Source organism: Helianthus annuus, chromosome 4 (genome assembly GCF_002127325.2).
Source record: "Helianthus annuus cultivar XRQ/B chromosome 4, HanXRQr2.0-SUNRISE, whole genome shotgun sequence".
Classification (NCBI taxonomy): Eukaryota; Viridiplantae; Streptophyta; class Magnoliopsida; order Asterales; family Asteraceae; genus Helianthus; species Helianthus annuus.
In genome coordinates, this window is record NC_035436.2 from 147,732,093 (window position 1) to 147,753,061 (window position 20,969).

General features: G+C 36.9%; 1 protein-coding gene, 1 long non-coding RNA gene and 1 pseudogene across 2 annotated transcripts; 2 read left to right on the top strand and 1 right to left on the bottom strand.

Annotated features, from left to right (window-relative positions):
• Positions 1 to 5,336: 5,336 nt before the first annotated feature.
• Positions 5,337 to 5,848, top strand: LOC110934679. Its single transcript, XR_002588543.2, has 3 exons — positions 5,337 to 5,399; positions 5,495 to 5,624; positions 5,715 to 5,848. It is a non-coding gene; the product is annotated as an uncharacterized LOC110934679 (long non-coding RNA).
• Position 5,849: 1 nt separating this feature from the next.
• On the top strand, positions 5,850 to 6,844 carry LOC110934677 (annotated as a pseudogene).
• A 7,898-nt stretch (positions 6,845 to 14,742) lies between these two features.
• On the bottom strand, positions 14,743 to 16,699 carry LOC110933439 (probable RNA-binding protein EIF1AD). The gene is made up of 2 exons (XM_022176661.1): positions 16,100 to 16,699; positions 14,743 to 14,757 (listed from the first exon to the last, which is right to left on the bottom strand). Exons 1-2 carry the CDS (start codon positions 16,697 to 16,699, stop codon positions 14,743 to 14,745), a joined length of 615 nt encoding a protein of 204 aa, XP_022032353.1.
• Positions 16,700 to 20,969: the final 4,270 nt, after the last annotated feature.

A 20,969-nucleotide genomic window follows, 5' to 3' on the forward strand; every position in this document is an offset into this window, starting at 1 on the left:
AGTTATGCTACATAGCGCATTTAAGAAACTTTTTGTTAATTAAACGGCGTCATTAGCATAAAGCCTATCTAAACCCAATCTTCGACACCAAACTTTTTACCCACTGATGTAACATAATATTTTGAGATTTTTAAAGATTTTTTTATTATTTTTAACCTGCTCATAACCTAAGGTTATGGCCTTGACTCGGTAAATACCGATTATGCCCTTTCGGGCATAAAACGAGTTCTACATAATATTTTGACACAAATCCAATTGCTACTGATTTTATATAATAAATAAAGTATTTTGAACTATATAACCTGATCAGAAAACTCAGATTTCCTGTACAACCCGGAAATCGCTTAAAATAGCCTTTTAAGTGTAATTAAACACATAGTAAGGGTTTAAAACCATTTTTGTCATATAAGACTTATCACCAACCGAGATAACCTGTTAAAATAAGTTGTCCTACTAATGATTTCAGACCCGAATCTCAGAATTATAATTAATCTCTTTTATAATCTTTAAATTGACCAAAATACCCCTACGGGGCTTAATATGAGATTAAACTCGTTTTGGGCATAATGGAAGATATCCTACTGATATCACAACATATCTAAAGCACATTGACTTAGGAAACCTGTATAGGACTCTTACGGTTACCCGTTACGCTAATTACGCGTTCGGTTCGGTTTATGTAACTAGTTTGCATAAATTAGCCGAAACGGGTCAAACCTTATCGTTTTTATCTCAAGATCCAGAAGGTGTTTACTTCACCCATATTATACAAGTCTTTAAACTTGTTGGGACTAAAACACATTCTATTCCGGTCTTCGCCTAATCGTGCGTTCGAACCGTACCTTTCATTAAAACTAACCGGTCTAAGTTTAGGCTTAATTAAAGACCCGTTAGGATTCTAATAGGTTATTATAAACCTTCGTTCCAGAATAGGAGACCCGGTAAAAGCTACACGCACTTGCTATTTGTGATTGATACTTGCAAAGGTAAATACTTTTAACTTATCTTCCCTATACGGGCTTGGGGTATGGTATATAAAATACCGCTTGGTCGGACATTGAATCTTTAATCGATTAGAGGTTAAATCATTGATATGCTCCGTTTTGAAATGTTTTGTTTGCTTAAAGCCTTTGGGGGGTTAATGACCATGTCCCGGATATCCCTGGCATCATTTTACGAAATGGCCACGACCTAAGCACGGGGTGTAGGCGTACACCCGTCAGTGCCAAAAATAAATAATGTGGTGTGTCTATTGATCTTTAACCCGGTCTATGGATCGGGCTACTGAACGCATAAGGAACATGTAATTCTTTTACAAGATTATATACAAATAATTATCCCATGTTATAAAAAGTTCGTGCCTCGTGCATTGAAATCAATTTTATTAAACTTTTCAAAATGAGTCGGTTGATTGTATTTACCAATGTAAACTGACGTATTTTCTTAAAAAGGTTAAGTGCAGGTACTACGCGAACTAGGCTGGCTTTCTCCTAGCGTCCACAATAAGTCTCGCAAGCTTGGATGTCAAAACTGTTGAACAATGTTTTCCTATTTATTTTTGATCTACCTGTGGATTACTTTCAACTATTTGTGATACTTGATATTACAATTATATTCGGTTGAAATATATCTATCTTTTGCTTCCGCTGTGCATTTAAATATTGTGTTGTTTGACTGTAATGTTACCAACTACGTCACGATAATCCCCCACCGGGCCCACCGGTGAAACGTGGAAATATCGGGGTGTGACAATAGAGTATATAGATAGATAGATATAGATATTAATTATATTTAAGTATTAATATGTTGTATCTTGAAACATGACTTACACATCTCTTCTATTCTCGTATTGTTATAGAGTATATAGATATATGGTTCGCCTGATGTGATGTTGATGTCGAAGTTCAAGATTCTTAGATCGAAGATCAAGGAGTGGTATTCGCAGCAGCAAAACATGGAAATGGAGGAGCATAGTGGTCTGGTGGTTAACATTGGCGACTTAGAATTGATTTTGGAAGAATGGGACTTAACTGAAGATGAAAGATGGGTTTATGAAGAAGCCTCTAAGAGGTTGAAAGAGCGGGAAGCATATAAGGTTCGGGATTTGAAACAAAAAGCTAGAGTTCAGTGGGCGAAAGAGGGCGATGTAAACTCTCGTTTCTTCCATGGTGTTATTAATGCTCGTAGAGGATCTAATTCGATTCCTGGGATGTCCATTAACGGAGAGTGGGTTACGAAGCCAAAAGAAATCAAAAAGGAGGTGCACAGGTTTTTAAAGAGAAGTTTGTTGAAGATATTAAAGACCGACCGTTTCTTAGAGTGCACGGTTTAAAGACTTTGGCTCTGGAAGCTGCTGAAGGGCTTGTGGCTCCTTTTTTAGAGAAAGAAATCAAAGATGCGGTGTTTGCATGTGGGAGTGATAAAGCGCCGGGCCCTGACGGATTTAATTTTCGTTTTATTAAAAAATTTTGATCTCTTTTTTCAGGTGATTTTGTGGATATATTTAGTACTTTTGCTGAGACGGGGGTCATTAGTTGGGGAGTGGGGTCCTCGTTTATCACTTTGGTTCCTAAAGTGAAGGACCCGGTGGACTTGGGGGAGTATCGATTGATTAATTTGATTGGTGTTGTTAGCAAAGTAATCTCAAAAGTTCTAGCAAACCGTTTGAAAATGGTGATTGATAGTCTTATCTCAGAAACTCAATCGGCGTTTATAGCAGGGAGATATATTTTGGACGGGCTCCTTATCAATAGTGAAGTTCTATCTTGGGCTAAAAGATGTGGGAAGGAGTTGTTCATGTTCAAGATCGACTTTGCAAAAACATACGATGATGTTAATTGGGGTTTTCTGATATCGGTCATGAGACAGATGAATTTTCCAGTGATTTGGTGTAATTGGATCAAAGGTGTTTTGGAGTCAGCTAGGTCGTCGGTTCTTGTTAATGGTTCCCCTACATTCGAATTTTCCTGTGAGAAGGGTATGAGACAAGGAGACCCTATATCTCCTTTCTTGTTTATTATTGTCATGGAGGCTCTTGCGGGTTTGATAAAGAAGGCGTGTGATGTGGGGTCCTTTACTGAAATTCGGCTTCCGAATAGTGGTATTTCTCTTTCTCATCTTCTTTATGCAGATGATGCGATGATCATGGGAGAGTGGTCGGATAATAATTTTGCTACTCTTAGACGCTTACTTAGAGTGTTTCACTTATGTTCGGGCCTTCGGATCAATATTCACAAATCTACCCTTTTTGGGGTGGGGAAGAGTATGGATGTAGTTAGTGAAAAGGCGAGGGCGATGGGATGTCGTTCAGGAGAGACCCCGTTTTCGTATCTTGGGATTCACGTTGGTGCTAATATGAGTAGAATAAGCAATTGGGAGCCGGTGGTAAAGGTGTTCAAATCTCATCTATCTAAATGGAAATCGAAGGTTCTCTCTATTGGAGGTCGGTTGACGTTAATAAAATCGGTGTTGGAAAGTTTGCCATCTTATTATTTTTCTTTGTATAAGGCGCCAGTTGGGGTTATTAATAGCTTGGAATCCTTGATAAAGAAATTTTTGTGGGGTGGTGATTTGGATACTTCAAAAGTTCATTGGGTAGCTTGGGATAAAGTTACTAGACCAAAGAATCGAGGTAGGTTGGGGCTTAGTAAATTTGGAGATAGTAACAGTGCCTTTTTGTTTAAATGGCTTTGGCGCTATCGAAAAGAAGGGAATTCCATGTGGAGAAGAGTTATTGATGCCATTAATGGTTCCGTGAGGAGGTGGGAGACTTATCCGATTAAAGCGAGGTTCTCGGGTACATGGTCGAAATTAGTGAGTAGTTGTTGTCGGTTGAAGGTTGGCGATATGTACGGATCAAATTTGATAAGGGGTCAACTCGGAAATGGTTCGGATATAAAGTTTTGGTTAGACCCGTGGGTTACTTGAGTCCCGTTAAAAATGATGTTTCCTGCATTGTTTCGGCTAGAGCAAGATAAGTGGTGCGTGGTTGCGGATAGAATTGGATCCAATAATTTGGCTGGAGCGATCAGTTGGAGCTGGAAAACTTATCCCTCTTCGGATCAAGAAGTCAGCGAACTGCTTACTTGTCATCGGCTTATAGCAGATCAGCGATTGGTAGATAATAGAGATAAATGGGCTTGGGATGTTGATGGGCCGACTGAGTTTACGGTCCAGGAGGTTAAAAAATGGCTGCAAGGTGGTCGTCCGATTGATCCTCAAAGTGATTTTGATTTTGTTTGGTGTAAGTGGGTTCCGATAAAGTGTAATGTTTTTATGTGGAGGGTTTTGCTAGATAGAATTCCTACTAAATTGGCGTTGCGGAGAAGAAATATTATTCATAGGGATTGCCTTTGTGAGTTTTGTAATGTGGTTGAAGAAAGCGTGGACCATATTTTTATTGTTTGTAGGGTGGCGAATGGTGTTTAGAATGGGATAGCGAATTGGGTTCATTTACCACCTATCTTCTTATTCACGGTTAAAGATATTGTTGAGGTCGTTACAAATTCGGGATGGTCGAAGAGTAAGAAATAAATCTTATACGACATCTTCATAGTGGTTTGCTGGCGGATATGGAAAGCTAGGAATGAAAAGGTTTTCAATCAGACGATCAGGACTGTGGTAGACATTGTGGCAGATGTCAAATCGTTGACGTATCTTTGGTTATGTAATAGGGGTAGATTTGGTGTAGTGGATTGGAAGGGTTGGAAGTTTTTCCTTTTTGATGTAATGTAATTTTTTGGTCTTGTAGGGATTTCCGCCTTGGAGATTACCCGGACTTTGATGTTTAATGAAGTTTGCCTTTCAAAAAAAAAAAAAAAAAAAAAACTCTTTTGTTCTGTATCTATAATATATTAAAAAGGAGAAGTGATGGATAAAGATGTAATTTTACCAGTTATACAAGTTGTTAAACAAGATGTACAAAAGAGTTTAAGCCATACAATGGGAACTCAACAGCCATTTTAAGACGCCTGTAGGGTTATTCTTGGAATTTCACAAGGAATTCTAAAAGAACACTAAATTAATCATCATCAATTGAAGCCGGCCAAGGAAGGGTCTCACCTTCAATTCCCCTGTTAAGAATTGGACCTTCAATTCCCCTGTTAAGAATTGGGCAATGGAAGATCATACAGCATCTTCGTGAGTGGTGGATGATGACGAAAGAGATGGTTTCTTATCAGAAGTTGATTTCCTTTAATTTGAAGAACCACATCAGAATATGGAACGATTAGGGTTCCCTTGATTCTAGCCAGGTAAAAAATTTATAATTTTTGGAAGATAAGTTTGATTTTTGTTTATGTTTACAGTTTAATCAAAGGAGAAAATGGAGAATTATTGTTTATGTTTACACTTTCAGGCGACCAAGATCCAACGAAAATCATTCTTGTTCGATGAACCAGGTAAAACCCTATATCTACATTAGATTTTTTCAGTAAATCAATACGTATTAATAAAGATCTGTAACTTATGTTATTTTTTTTTTTGGCCAAGCTAGGCTTTAGGTCACACTCCGGTGAGAACTCCAGTAGGTTCCGGCAACCTACGATTTGGTAGAATGGTAGATGAAAATTGAAGATTTGGAGCCTAGCCTTTAGATACAACAATAATGCGAAAAGCAAAGAACGGTATGTATATATGTAATATTGGGTTTTAAGCTCTTCATTTTCTTGACTTTGGTAGATGAGTTTATGAGATTGTTTGTTTACATTATGAAGAACATTGAAAGGTCATGAAGGCCGCTACATAGGTAAAGGCGTCGTATAGGTTAGGGCGGCAACTGGCAACGGCATACCGGGAAGACAAACAGACGCAGACGCTGCATCATCTTCTTCAACGTGGACCTCGACAGAGTCGATTTGTCCTATAGGTTGAAACATGCGGGTATCTTTGATATGAAATGGAACCCAGTGGGAGCCAACACAACACATCCATTGCTTGCTCAAGCAGACGCTGATGGTTTCTTGAGGGTTCATCACTTAAAAAACTCTATAAACGGTACACTAAATTGATAAATAAAATGTCACTATGTATGATTTAAACTCATCAATTGTAACATGATGCAGGGGATGCTTTGAAAGAGGTACATAACCAAAAAGTCAGCTCGTTTATGTGTCTATGCTTAGACTGGAATCCATCGGCTACATCGATATCAACAGGACTTTCTGACGGTTCGGTCTCATTAATCTCTATTGACGAGACCAAAACAAGCATACTACAAGAATGGAAAGCCCATGACTTTGAGGTTTGGGCTACTTCTTTCGACCCGGACCAGCCACATCTGGTCTACATCGGGTCTGACGACTGCAAATTCAAGGGCTGGGACTTACGCAACAGTCCATCCGAAATTCAATTTCAGAATTCAAAAGCCCATCAGATGGGTGTTTGTTGTATTGCAAAATCTCCACATGATCCCAACACTTTATTTACAGGAAGCTATGATGAAAATTTAAGGGTATGGGATGTGAGATCGATTTCAAGGCCCGTAAATGAAACATCGATCAATTTAGGTGGCGGGGTATGGAGAATCAAGAACCATTCTGTTGTTCCCAGATTTATTTTGGCAGCTTGTATGCATAACGGGTTTGCTATTGTTAAAGCCGATGGGAATGAAGTTAAAGTGGTGGAAACATATAACAAACATGATTCACTTGCTTAAGGAGCAGATTGGTATAGAGGGAGTATACGCGATCTAGACAACAAGGAGAAAACTATTGTTGCTACATGTTCGTTTTATGATAAACTCCTTCGAGTCTGGGTGCCAGAAAATGATATAATCTAATATTTGTAAGTCTATATTTACTTAATGTATTGATCAATTCTAGGATCTATAGTTTCATCATTTTAGCTAATGTATTGTGATAACATATACAGTGGACCATTTAAAAAAATACTAACAGGACTTGCCAATTTGCCATTGATTTTGGAAGCACTCAGAAAGTCATTATTCTTTCTCAGAAGTTGTTCACATTAGGCTTAAAACAACTGGCAAAAATTATGACTATAATGTCACATGATCCTGTACAAAAAAACACACCTCTTTGGTAAAAAGTTTGACATAAAAAATAAAAATTAAATTAGATTGTTTTCATTTCTACAAACCACATGTAATATTGTGGTCCCGGGTGACTTGAGGTTACATAGAATTGGTAAGGTACGGTTAAAGAAGTAGAAAATAGTGAATTAGTTGTTAGGCTTTGTTTTAGATATAGACTGGAGGCCATTTTAGGTCCTAAGAGATTTGACTATCTGAGTTTAAACTGAACTTAGCTGGCTTAAGCGGCCATTCAGTTACAACATAGGTAGGTGCCGCGGTTTCCTTTCCTCAAACTAACTATACCAGATTATGATGAAAAAAATATATTACCAGCTTTAAAAAATTTACACCCTCCGCAAAGTGTGGGTGCTTTTACATACATATAAATACATACAACTTACATATGACCTTTTTTTATTGTTTTAAGGTTTGAACTATGTTCCCGCCATGTATTGTCGACTCCGCCGCAACGCGCGGGTGCCCCACTAGTATCTTTAAACACTTCTTATTAGATACATGTAATATTTGTTGTTATAAATAATCTTAAAAACGTGGTGAGTATGCAAATGATTTTTGATATAGAAACAACTATGTATATTTTGTATTATATTTAAAATTAAAATTTAAGTGACAACTAAGTTATCCTTTACCCATTCGATTTTCTTTCTAATAAAGTTATTTTTACAAGATATATTCAAAACTATTTAAGACTATCCGCATCAGTGAAAGGCTATCCTTTCTACAAACAGCTTAATCAGCATGCCACATCAGCTTTTCACTTATTCTTCCCACAAACACTTTTTACCCACAACAATAACATATATATCCTTCCCACAAACAACCTTATTATAATTATTTTATTAAATTTAAACTAAATAAAAAAAAGAAAGGACCCACCATTCCCCATTCTTCACCATTCTTCCCCAAGAATCCTTAAGAATGAACACCCTTCATGTCATCATCTACAACACCCACTAATCCATCCCTCTCACAAATGCCTTCCACATAGGCCAAGAATCACCTACAAACATCCTTGATGTGGATAGTCTTAACAATCTAAAGATTTTTATTGAATTACATGTCATATGAAATGCATGCTTATCATAAAACGGGAATTTAAATGAGAAATAAACACAAATGATAGATGGATAACTCCATTTAGGCGAAAACATATTCAAGAGCTCTTCATTTATTGACATGTATCCCTCATAGAATATTATTAGGGTGATCGGGGCACTAGCGGGAAGGGGAATCGGTGACCCTATTTCCCGATTGGGAACATCGCCGCCATCACCGCAGGGACCCAAATCGGGGAGAGGAATCGGGGTTGGTTCACCGCGTTGAAATGGCACAAGGTTTGAGGTATGGTCATTTTTTTAAACGGTCAAATTTAAAAAAAAAATCAATTTTTAAACAAATATAAATAACCACACCACCACTAATTTTTTATACTCTCAAACCACACCCACTTCACTAATTTTTTACAACACCCACCACTCTCAAACTTTTACTACACCCACCACTCTCAAACTTTTATACTTTCAAACCGAGCAATGGAGAACCAACCCCGCGAAGCCAAGAAAAAAACTAAGGGACGAGGCTCGCAACCGTCTCGTGGTGGTTCGAGCGGTGCAAGTGCACAACCACAACCCCCTTTCGGATATACTTCACAACCCCCGTTTTTTTCCTAACAACCATCACACCCCTCCTTTTACAACACCCAACCACCCAACCTTCAACCCAATTTCGGCTATTTTCAAAATTTGTTATCAATGGATCCTCCTCAATCCCCCGCCTTCGACCCATATGGTTTTCGTTCCCCACAAGTTCCATCTACACGAGAAAATATTGAACGTCCTCTACCTATTTACGACGACGAGGACGAGGAGGTAGTGCCCGAAACTCAAAATTTGGGCGACGATGAAGATGACACCGGCGACGATGAATATAATGTGGATGAAGACGCCGGCAACGAAGAAGATGACGCTCGGGATAAAAAGGGAAAAATGGAGAGCCAAAAATGGACAAAGGTCCAAGAAGAGGCGTTGGCGAAGGCGTGGGTACATTACTCTACCAACAAAAAGAAGGGCAATCAACAAAACCGCGATAGTTTTTGGCGTAAGATTTTAGATTATTTTAACGCCACCGTTGGTGGAAGTAACAGTAGCAGACCCAGGAAATTTTTCCTGGGGGTGCAGAATATTTTCAAAGATTTTAGGCTCATAGTTGTATAAAAATATCGGTTCATAGCGGGTCAGGTCGGATCATGTAAGACAAAAGAACATCAAACTAAAATTTATAAATCATCAAAAACACGTCAAACGTCATTATAAATTACAAATATATTTAAAATTGTGCCCTACATGTTTTTTTTAAATATATCCAAAATATCATCTAAAGATACTAAACACGCCATAAGTTCATTACATTCTTACTCATTGTTCCTAACACATATAATTTGCAAAACAACACTAAACACTTAAACAAAATGAACAATCATGTTCAACCATAGCCTATAACTTTCAAATATATTTTTAAACATTCAAGCCCTAATATTAAATGTTGATTACTTGTAACTAATCATTTAAACAAAAAAGCTATAAATAAAACAACAAAATCATTTAACTACAAGTCTAGGACAACAAAAAAATATAAAAAGATTAAACCCATACACATCTATATTTTCTCCTAATCACCACATAAAACAAAATAATAACTAAATAAATAAACCATACTAGTTCTATATTGGAATTCTGACGTAATATGGGCCGGTCAAACCGGAATTTTGTTTTTTTCAGTAAAAAAAGCCACCAGATCGTGAGCAGTGGCGTCAAGTCGCTGAGAGTTTTTTGGTGGCGAGATTTGGAAATGGAATGGGTGGATGAGTTTGGGTTATTTTATTTAGTTCAAATTTCTTTAGGTTGAGTTTGGGTTTGTGTTAATAAAAATTGATTGCAGATTGGGCTTTGATTGGGTTAAATAATTAAGTGAATAAGTGGTTAATCATTATTTTTTTTTTCTAAGTAAGGCGGTTGAAAATTTTTAAGGGGTGCGAATGAAAAATTCCAAGGGGTGCGGTCGAGATTTCAGTCGAAAAATAACACTAAAAAATAATTTTTCATGGGGTGCGCCCGCCCACCTTTGGTTTAGGGTGGGTACGCCCCTGGGAAGTAACCGGACCGTGCATCAAGTACGGTCTAAATGGGGCCCGATGATGACGAAAATAAACTTTTTCAACGGTCTATACCAACAAGCGGTAAAAATTATATTTTTTAACGTTGTATATTTTTTAATTTTTTTTACTAAGTTCATATTTTTTTAACACTTATTATTTTATAATATGTAGGATCGCACACGAGGAAGCGGGTGTAACGATCTCAACGTGATGAAAGTCGCTTTAAAGGAATTTAAAGAGAGATATCCGAACGGTTTTCAACATGTCGAGGCATGGGAGGTCGTTCGAAAACACGAAAAATGGGCCCAAGTCCCATTGTTGGGTGAGGAAGGGGAAGGTTCGGCACAAAAAAGAAAGCCCGTTGACGTGGACCCTTCCATACCCGATATGAACGAAGACCCCTCGCCACAAAGAACACAACGGCGAGACAAGCGTCAAGCGATATCGTCCGAGGGAAGCTCGGCCGAGCTGGCGGCACAATTCAAAGAGTACACCTCCATGAAAGAAGCGAAGCACGCGATTGAATTGGAGGCGATTGAATTGAGGAAGAAAAGAGAGTCGGAGGCTCGCGAGCTCATATCGGAACAACGCGAGACTATGAGAAACTACAATTACGATCGAGATATGAAAACATTCCTCAAGCTGCACGACGATTCTCCGCCAAATATGTTGCCGTTCATCCTCGCCCGAAAGCGCGACATCGCTAACAAGTACGGGTGGCCGTGCGATTTCTAAAATTTTTATTTTCTAGTTTTAATGTAATTTTTATTTTCTAGTTTGAATGTAATTTTAATTTTCTAGTTTGAATTTAATTTTTATTTTTATTTTCTACTTTGAAATGTCTTTTGTTAAATTTTATTTAATTTTTATTAATATTTTTTTATAAACATGCATAATTACAACAAATAAAAAAACAAAAAAAAATAAAAAACCAAGTCTCCTAAGAGGGGAATACCGTCATCAAATTAGGGTGTGAGGAGAGTTTAAGAGGAGAGTTGACGTGGCATAACGTATAAGAGGGGAGTGCCCCTCTCACCCTTATATAGTTAAGTATAGGTATATATTTAAACCACCATGTCTTAGTATTTTGGCAATTTTGTATCATCCTTTAAATCAAACAAAATTCGCTGTTAATATTTTGATATAAAAAATATTCAACAGTTAAATTTGTAGGAAATTTTCGTCAATATTATAATAATATTGATGGGAAAAAAGTAAATCTATATAAACGAGTGACTAAACAGGAGTTTTAATATTTGGTTGATTTCATTGAAAACTTAAATAGTACTGGGTAATATATATAGTACCTATTAAATTCGATATGACGATGACGGATCAGTAGTAAATGATATGGATTTTATAAGTGAAATGTATTGAAGACTTTGAGAGTGGTCCAAAGAGTTTGGGAATAGCGATTATAAAATTTTAAGTAATTTAGTTATTTGAATGGACTTAAAATATCGAAATTCAAACTGAATGGGACTAGATAACGAGCTCAAGGTCGGTTTTTGAATTTTTTTGGATCGAGTTAGCATTCTATCCGAATCAGAATTTAGGTTTTTCGTCTAATACAACTATACAAGTTTTTAGGTTTTGAATGGATACGACCAAAATATTGGAATTTGAATTAAAAATATATAAATATATAATTTTGTTTCTATTTTATATTATTTCTTTTTTAATTTCTTATAGTTATTTTGTTTATTCAAATCAATCCCAATGTGAACCAAAGTTGAAACGGTTTATTGAATTGTGCTTCTGAATCACTTGCAAAAAATAAGAACTCTACTTAATCCAAAAACCGATACATGAAACACCGTATTAGGTCATGTGTAGTGGGACGTTATGCACCCATATAAAGCCCCTATAAAGCCCCAAACACCATTACGAAGGGCTTTAAGACAAAAAAATTAGTGGAGCGTGATATATATAGCGCCAAGTATGGGGGAGATTTCAAAGTTTGGACCAATCAAATTTAAGCAGGGTTTTTTATAATTAATTAATAAAATTGAAAATTATTAAATAGGTAATGATGGGTAGGGGTTTTATGACTACGGGCTCTAATGATATAACGCCCCATAAAGCCCCCATATGACGTGGCACGACACGTGTCGCATAACGCCCCACAAGGAGCTTTATGACTACACATGACCTTATGATGTAAACCTCATTTTTTACGAATAGGCTCAATCGCTTTGAAAGTTGATTTTTTGGGGTTCAATACCAGTTGTAATATTTAGTACTCATACCAACCAATATTTTTTTATTTTAACACAAGAACTTAAAGTATTTGTCTTGGTTACTCGAGTGTAAACTTACAAAGTCACCCATCCTCCATTATCCTCATTCAAATATGCTTAACTTTGGAATTCTTTCTTCCATAGTCAACACGCCAAAAACTCTTTAGTGTTATTTGAAATGGGTTATATTTTATGACAAAAAAATCAAATACAAATAACTTCAACATATGAACTGAAGGTTTTGCTGAAAAAACGCGGTGATATTTTCGTAACTATTAGTAATTATCAAAATTACTCTATAAATGATCATGTAGAGTAATTTTGATCTTTGTAGAGTAATTTTGTAAAATGTTCTTATAGAGTAATTTCGATCTTGTAGGGTAATTATCAAAATTACCCTACAGGTGTATCAAAATTACTCTGCATCAAAATTACTTTGTAAAATGGTTTAGTTTTTAGCATTTAGTTTGGGAGGGGCGGGGGGGGGGGGGGGGGTTAGGTTTTTTTAGGTTTTTGAGCCTTTGAGGGGTGTGTGTGTGTGTGGGGGGGGGGGGGGAGGGGGGTTAGGTTTTTTGAGGGTTTTTTTTTTTTTTGCTGAGGTATAGTTTTTTTTATCAGAATTACTCTAAAAGAACATTTTACAAAATTACCCTGCAGGATCAAAATTACTCTATAGAATCATTTGTAGAGTAATTTTGATAATTACCCTACAAGCAAATATTTTCGAAAATGACACCGTGTTTTTTTGTCTTTTTCATGCTATTCGTACGTTTAATACGTTAAAGTTATTTGTACGGTTTCATAACCTAATATCTCTCGTATACACGAAATAATGGAGAATTTACCTATCTTTTAGAAATTTATTTTTGTATTCATAACCTAATATCTCTTTTGTGCATGAAACAATGTAGAATTTACCTAACTTAAAAAATTCTTAAGAAAGTTACCTGCCGTAAATAAATATATGCCGTATTCCATTTATGGACTTTTAACATTGATACTGGATCTATTCTTTTAACCATTATAAACTGTAATTTTTACATATTTTTTATATTACCATTCAATAAGAAATATCATGGTCGACCAAACAATAGTCCAAAACCTAAAAAGTATGCAAACGCAATCAAAGCTGATGATCCAAGTGGCTTATGATTCAACGCAATTGCTTGTTAATATATGGGCTTGAGCCCAGCAGCTAAGATGCTGTTTTGACGGACCGAAGCCTTCATGCAGTCCATCAAAAAAGAGGAGTAGCACAAGTCGCAACTAGAGGTGCACAAAAAATTCGTATCCGAAACCGGACCTAAAAAAATCAGAAATCGGTTACTTGTGTATCCTGATTTTTTATGCCCGTAACCGAACCTAAACCAACCTGTAAGTTATGGATCGAGTATATATTTTGAGATCAATACCCGTACCTAATATATAACTCGAAATACCCGGAAAAGGTCATACCCTATACCCTGATTTTTTAATACCCAATAGAATACTCAAATTTTTAAAGTGTATTTTTATGTTACTTTACAAATTTTCTATTTAAGTTTAAAAAAATGAATATTATAAACTTTACAAAGTTTCTATTTAAGTTTTTAAAAATGCATATTATAAAACAAATAATTTGTATTCGCGTAAATTTATGTTATTGTAATTTATTTTGATTATCTTTACAAATTATAAACCAAATTTAATTTTTAAACGACTTTATTTTTGTGTAAAATAATTAAAAAAGAAAGCTTATATTTTAAAGCCGGGTATTAATACCCGAACCATACCCAATTCTAATACCGGTTATAGTCAAACCTGATCATACCCTACCCGAGTACATAGGGTATAGTTTCTCTCTTCAATACCCATACCTTACCCGATTTCTCTCAATACCCAATTTTTCAATACCGGCCATACCCGAAACTGGGTATTAAAAAAAATAATTTGTGCACCTCTACTCCCAATAATTCTATAAATACAACTATACAAGGTTTGTAATTCTGTTTAATTTAATTTGCATCTTTCTATTATTAATCAAGGTTTGTACCTCTACTCCCAATAATTCTATAAATACAACTATGCAAGGTTTCTAATTCTGTTTAATTTAATTTGCATCTTTCTATTATTAATCAAGGTTTGTAATTCTGTTTAATTTAATTTGCATCTTTCAGTTATTTATCAAATACCTTAAATATTTCTGTTAGCTTATATGTTAAGGGTAAATTTTCTGTACAAATAGCTTTATCGTACAAAACGTACGAAAGACATAAAAAGGTTAAAAAAAACGCAGTGACATTTTCGTAATTATTTTACCCGTAATTACCCTACAGAATCAAAATTACACTACAAGATCATTTGCAGAGTAATTATGATACTCTACAAAATTACGCAACAGGATTAAAATTACCCTACAAGATCAAAATTACCCTACCCTATAAGATCATTTGTAGAGTAATTATGATACCCTACAAGATCAAAATTACCCTACAAGGTCATTTTACAAAATTATCCTACAAGATCAAAATCACCCTACAAGATCATTTGTAAGGCAATTTTGATAATTACTTTACGAGTAAATAATTACGAAAATGCCACCGCGTTTTTTTACCGTTTCATACCTTTCGTACGTTTCTTACAATAAATCTATTTGTATTTGATGTTTTGCCTATAACTTAAATACATCATTTCGGGTGTGACACGCTGATAAGCTTTTGATTCCTGGTCGCTATTAGAGGTCTCATGTTCGTTTTCACAAATTTCTGCCTAACCCTCTACAGTACAACTTACATCACATTGATAAGTAGCACCTGATGGGCCTCAAGATTTTTGTTTAGAAAGACTTGGGCCTGATAAGTTAAAACAATATGAGTTGGTTATTTATGTATTTATTTATTACTAGTTTATTAACCGGGATTGCTTCCCGGTCTAGGAAAACTTAGTTATATTAATTATTATTTGTTATTAATACAACATCATTACAATAAAAATGTGAGCAGTGGGTGTTTTTCATTGGAATTCTAGTTTTCATTTGATAATTTAATTCTATAATTAATTAACCACATCAACAATAAAAAGGTGAGTGGTTGTTTTTTAGGGAAACCACTGATGGTCAATATCAGTGGATGTCAATAATAAAAAATTGAGCAGTGAGTGTTTTTTTTAACAATCAGTGGATACCTAACACTGATTGAAAAACTGATGTTTGGTCAGTCAATGGTCAACATGAAGAATAAAGAAACATAAGTTGTCTTTTAGCAGTGGATAACATTTAAAAATCAAATTTTTAACGAAAACAGTGGTTGTAACTAACTTTTAAGGATTAATGTTCCCCTTGGAAAAGATGATGCCAAAACTCTTCATTATTCTGGATTTTTATTGTCTCATCAAAAGTTCCCTAACTTGGCCTTTAAATTGCAATTCAAAATCTAAGGAACTTGTATCATCCTCATCCCTGCAAAGTGTAAGCTCAAGGAGATCCTGTAAATCTTCAACACCCAGGCCAAGTGCTGCTTCCCTTGATATATGCTTCACTACACCATTAGATCTAAATAGAGTCAATACATGGGTCTTTTGATCAGACATCCACTTTAGTATTTTTGAACCTAATGGGTTTCTTGGGAAAGGTTTATTTGCTGATGAGTTTGGAGATGGTGGCCTGTTCAGAACTTGTTTGTCTATGTTTTGAATCTTTGCTGAGTTGTCATCCTCTAGTGCCATTGTTTTGATAGCTTCTTTGAAATATACAACTTCTTGTTCTTTCTCTTCTTCATCAGTCAGTTTTTGCCTCTTTCTTTGATTTACCACAATGGTAGAGGTATCTGATGATGTGAACAGTGGTTCAGAAGTGTGAGCCTGCTGCTTTGGTTTAGCAGTGGTTTTGTAATCAGGCTTCTTTGGAAGTTTAGGATCTGTTTCTCTCCTTTTTCTTAGCCTTTCATAAGCCTCGTCAGTGTACTGCCTTGTCCATTTTGATATGGCTTTGGCAGTTCCCACTTTTGCATCAACCAATTCCTGCTTCTTTCTTTTATACTCCAATGTAAGATCATCAATTTTCTTTTTGTATTTGCTCCAATTTGGTGCTGACCTTTTCATGCCTGGATCTCTCTTTATTCTTTCAATTCTATTCAGTTCTGTTTTCAGAGCAACAAGCGGCCAGTCTTGGAATTTTTCAGCTGTGGCAGGGTAGAATTTTTCACTCAAAATAAGCTTAATGATGTCTTCTTTCAGATCTTCCTGCAAGTTAGCTTCTGGAGGCAGGTTGGACATTTCTTTGCTTAGGTCTCTTGCATAATCTTCCAACTATTTAACTTTAGTGAGCAAGAACTGCGTATGAGTTGAGAGTTCATTGTCACTTTTCCCTTGGCATTCAAGTCTAGCTCTGGTATCAGCTTGCCTGGCCTTGAGTTTTAAATACTCATTTATGTTGGCTGGATCTCTATAACCAATCAGGGAAGGGAATTTCCTTTTTGAATGATCATCCACTAAGTAAAACTGCCTCATTTCATTCTTTACAGCATGCCGTTCCAGTGGATAACTGGCAGCTACTGGTACAACATCAGCAAAGTCATATCCTTGGAGTTCTATAGGATCTTTGATTGGGTTGAACAATTTTGAAGGAATAAAAGATTGAGGTTTGGTGATATTGCAAGGGGCAGATGAAATGGGAACAGGTGCTGGTATATCATCATCATGCACTTGAAATTTTGTTTTTCTTGTATACACCTTTTTGGGAGAAGGTGTTTCTATTTGAGTTTTTGGATCAAAAGGAACAATGGCTTGTGAAGAGATAGGTGATTGACTAACAGCTATTGAAACAACTGGTGTTTCAACCACTGTTGTCATTACAACAGATGATGTGTCATCTGATGTCTTCTGCTTTTTGGCAGGTGGTGATTTTGATGCTGGTTTTGTTGTGGCAGTGGTTGTTTGAGTGATGGCAGTGGTTGAATTGTGTGTTGATGTATTGGTGGTGGTTGTTGGGTTAACATCTGCTGAAACCACTGAAGTATCAACAGCTGTTGATACAACAGGTGTTCCAACATCTGTTGGTTTGGAAGATTTGATGAGAGGAGCTTTTAGGAGGTTTGGGAGTATGTTTTGTGGATCTGGAAGGTATGGATTTGGGTTGCCTCACTTTTCTAGTGGGCTATCTTCTTTTAGGCTTAGGTTTTTCTTCATCCTTGGGCTCAGAAGTACCCTGCTCTTCCTTCTCCATAAAGACTTCCTTCTCCTTTTTCAGCCTTGCCTTTTCATTAGCCAAGGCATTTAAGGATTCATCAACCTTTTTGGAACCATCTGGCCTAGGGAGGTCTGCAAGCATACTGGATTTCTCTGGTGCAATGTACATAGCATCTTCATATCCCCTTTTCTTTAACTGCTTCATTTTGTCCCCCTTTTTTGGCATCATTTGGTGGAGGGTTATCAACAAAGATTATTGTAGGAGGAGCAGTGCCAGTGGTTTGCAATAGATGGGCCTTGATTACCTTGATGTCTGCTTGTGTATCTATGAACCTAGCTTCCATTAAATTTCTGAACTTTTGAATTTGAATTTCATGTTGCTGATCAGCATGTTCTCTTTGTTTGTGAAGCAGAGTTTGAAATAATTCCCAAAGCTCATTTGGAGTATGAGCAGATGATGGAGCAGATGTTTGAGCTGGTGCAGAAGTGGGTGTTGCCTTTTGTGCTTGTAACAACTGTTGCAGCATAGTTTTGATATCTGCAACAGATGTTTCAATTGTATCCAATCTTGCTGTCAATTCTTTGTATTTTAAAGCATCACCCAAGTTAATGGGATCATCTGCTTTCCCACCAGCAGTGGTTGTATCAGCAGTTGACTTAGGGAAAGTTTCCCAAAGTCATCCACCGATGCCCCTTTTTCTTGGTACTGCGGACTTCTTTCCTCAGCAATTGATAGCTTTTTAAGATCACCAGTGGTTGGAAAAATACACCAGTGGATATCAGGGTTGCTGGAGAGGAAATTGCCTTCAAGGGAGTCTGATTGATGAAACAACTGCCCAGGTGTAGACCAGTGGATCCATCTCCTGTAGTTGCTGCTCCACTTGAACTATTGACAGGAATTACTTGTAATTCCTGCAATATAGCCTCCTCAACTATTGGTGGGTTAACAGAGATTGAGACACCAGACTCAGTCACTTCTTGTGGCATATTCTCAGTGATAGGTGATTGAGAAGAACTGATTTGTGTCTGGGCTAAATCAACTGCATCCAATAGAGGTAACATGGATTGTGGTAATGTTATTGATGAAGGATGTGGGGTAGAAAGAGATATGTCCATGGGATTTGGACTATGGAAGATGGAACCAAGTGGATCCAGAGCTTCATATTGTGGTGTCCCTGTGCTTACAACCTGATCCTTTTGTGAGGATGAATGAGGAGTTTTAGGCAAAGGTGGAGATCTTTGTTCCAGCTGCTGTGAAGAAGTAGCAGCAGTGGTTTCTGGTGACTTTTGTGATGTCACATGTAGTTGCTCCGGAATCTCATCTTCCAGAGTTACCTTTTTTGTGGGTTTGGGGGGCTTCTGGATCTTTTTCTTTTCCGGCTTTCTGGTGGTTTTAGGTGTGGGTTTCACAGCAGTGGTTATGCTGCTGTGATCACCTTGAGCGGTGGGCTTAATAGAAGGTGCCTGAGGAGCAGTGGTTGCTGCTAAACTCTGCTCAAGTACCTCTGCTTGTGTTTTGGAAGGTTTTGACAGCCTTTTAAATGTTTCAGAGGTTAGGCTGTTTATTCGAAAAGGCTTGTTTTGGTCAAAAATTACAAAAGCAATTTAGTGATCAAATTAGTTAAGTGAGGTAGTGTGCTAGAAATATGCGTTGTAAATATGCTGATTAAGTTATTTGTAAAAACAGTTGGAGGATACGGCTCAGGATATAGAGCTGTATCAATGATCAAACAATGAGCAAAAAAGGTAAAGGGTGACACCGGATATACGAGGAAAGCCCTTGATCAATCTAGATCGACGGCACAAAACCTCGGGAGCTGACAATCACAGTTGCCTTGTTCTTCAATTGATTCAAATATCAGGATACAGTGCAGGATGTGATGCGGATCAACTAGGTGTTACAAGATAATTCGAGTACAAGTGTTTATGTGTAGTGATTGCTAGCAGCTAGAGTGTAAATTGTGCGAATGAAAAGTGAGTGCCTTAACTTGATCCGATCCATCTATTTATAGTAAAAGAAATTTAACAAACTACCCTATTAAACCGGGATTCGGCGGATATTCCCCATTCAAACGTTGTAGACCTGGTCTTTCGGGTTCAACGTCTCCATTCCAACTGATTTGCCCGAGTCTTAAGGGGAAGAAGTCTTCTTGAACGTTGGCGACTTGTAACTCTTAATCTGCACGTGGTTAATTCACTTAATACCAAGATATCGCACCAGGATGTTACCAATATCCTGATCCGGTATCCTGATCACAAGTAAACAATCAAAAGCAGAATATTGGTCAGGATATATGCTTAGAAAATGACCCATAACAATTGTCCCCAAAATATATCTGTTGGTATACCGATCCAACGGATATATTTTACAACTCTATCTCCTGGACCGAGGCAATTTAAAACGAAATGACGGTCAAGATAGCAATGCGTAACTTCCAACGCGGTTTTCACTCAATGGATATTTATTATGCCCCTATATCTTCTCTTGATGTGCAAATTATGGTCTATAAAAACTAACCTAACCTAGACACCCTAGTTTTAAATTTATGAACTAAGACTCTCTAAATGCTAGACCACTGACAGGCAAGTGTACCTATCGTACGTAGTAAAACCAGATGAAGTCCGAGTATCGAACCCACGAGACACTAGCGATGCTAACTAAACTCTGACTCAACTAATTACTTAACTGGTTTTAATTGTTTTGGATTTTGGGGTTTTAACTAATTAAACTAAAGGAATTAACTAAGACGAACTAGACTACCTAGACGCAGGTTGAAGGCTACTAAGGTGAAATCAAGGATGAGAAATTACTACCCAGGTTTGGAGTCCTATTCGTGACTATCGGTTTTCTCTCGGAAATGGTAACTATGATGGAACCAAGTTCTAATAATACGACACTCTAAGACTAAAGATAAGTTGAATCTCCTCCCGGTATCATCAACTTCTCCTAAGGTCCTAAAGGTCAAATAAAGCTGACTGGTATGGGTTGGATCACCTCCCGGTCTCTCCAACAATACTAAAGTACCCAAAAACTAGATCTCCTCTCGGTCTCACTAATCACAATACACCCTAGAGCGCACGGGGTAACCTAAAAACACTTGACAAGACTTAGGAAAACAAATAATACTAGGCCATTTAGACAGATCACCTCCCGGTCTCACTGCACCTAAATATCTAGCACTAAAGACAATCCTAACTATCTATCTCCTCCCGGTCTCAAGAATAGGTAGAACACTAAACTCCTCTAAATTATCAAACAACGTTCCTATGGAATACGTGCACCATAAACCATAAACTAGTTACAAACACAAAGTAGGTAACCTAACATGCATCTATACATGAAAGACATTCACAAAGA

Coding starts and splice junctions, on each gene's coding strand:
- LOC110933439 (XM_022176661.1), bottom strand. CDS start 16,699: ATGTCCAACCTGCCTCCAGAAGCTAACTTGCAGGAAGATCTGAAAGAA.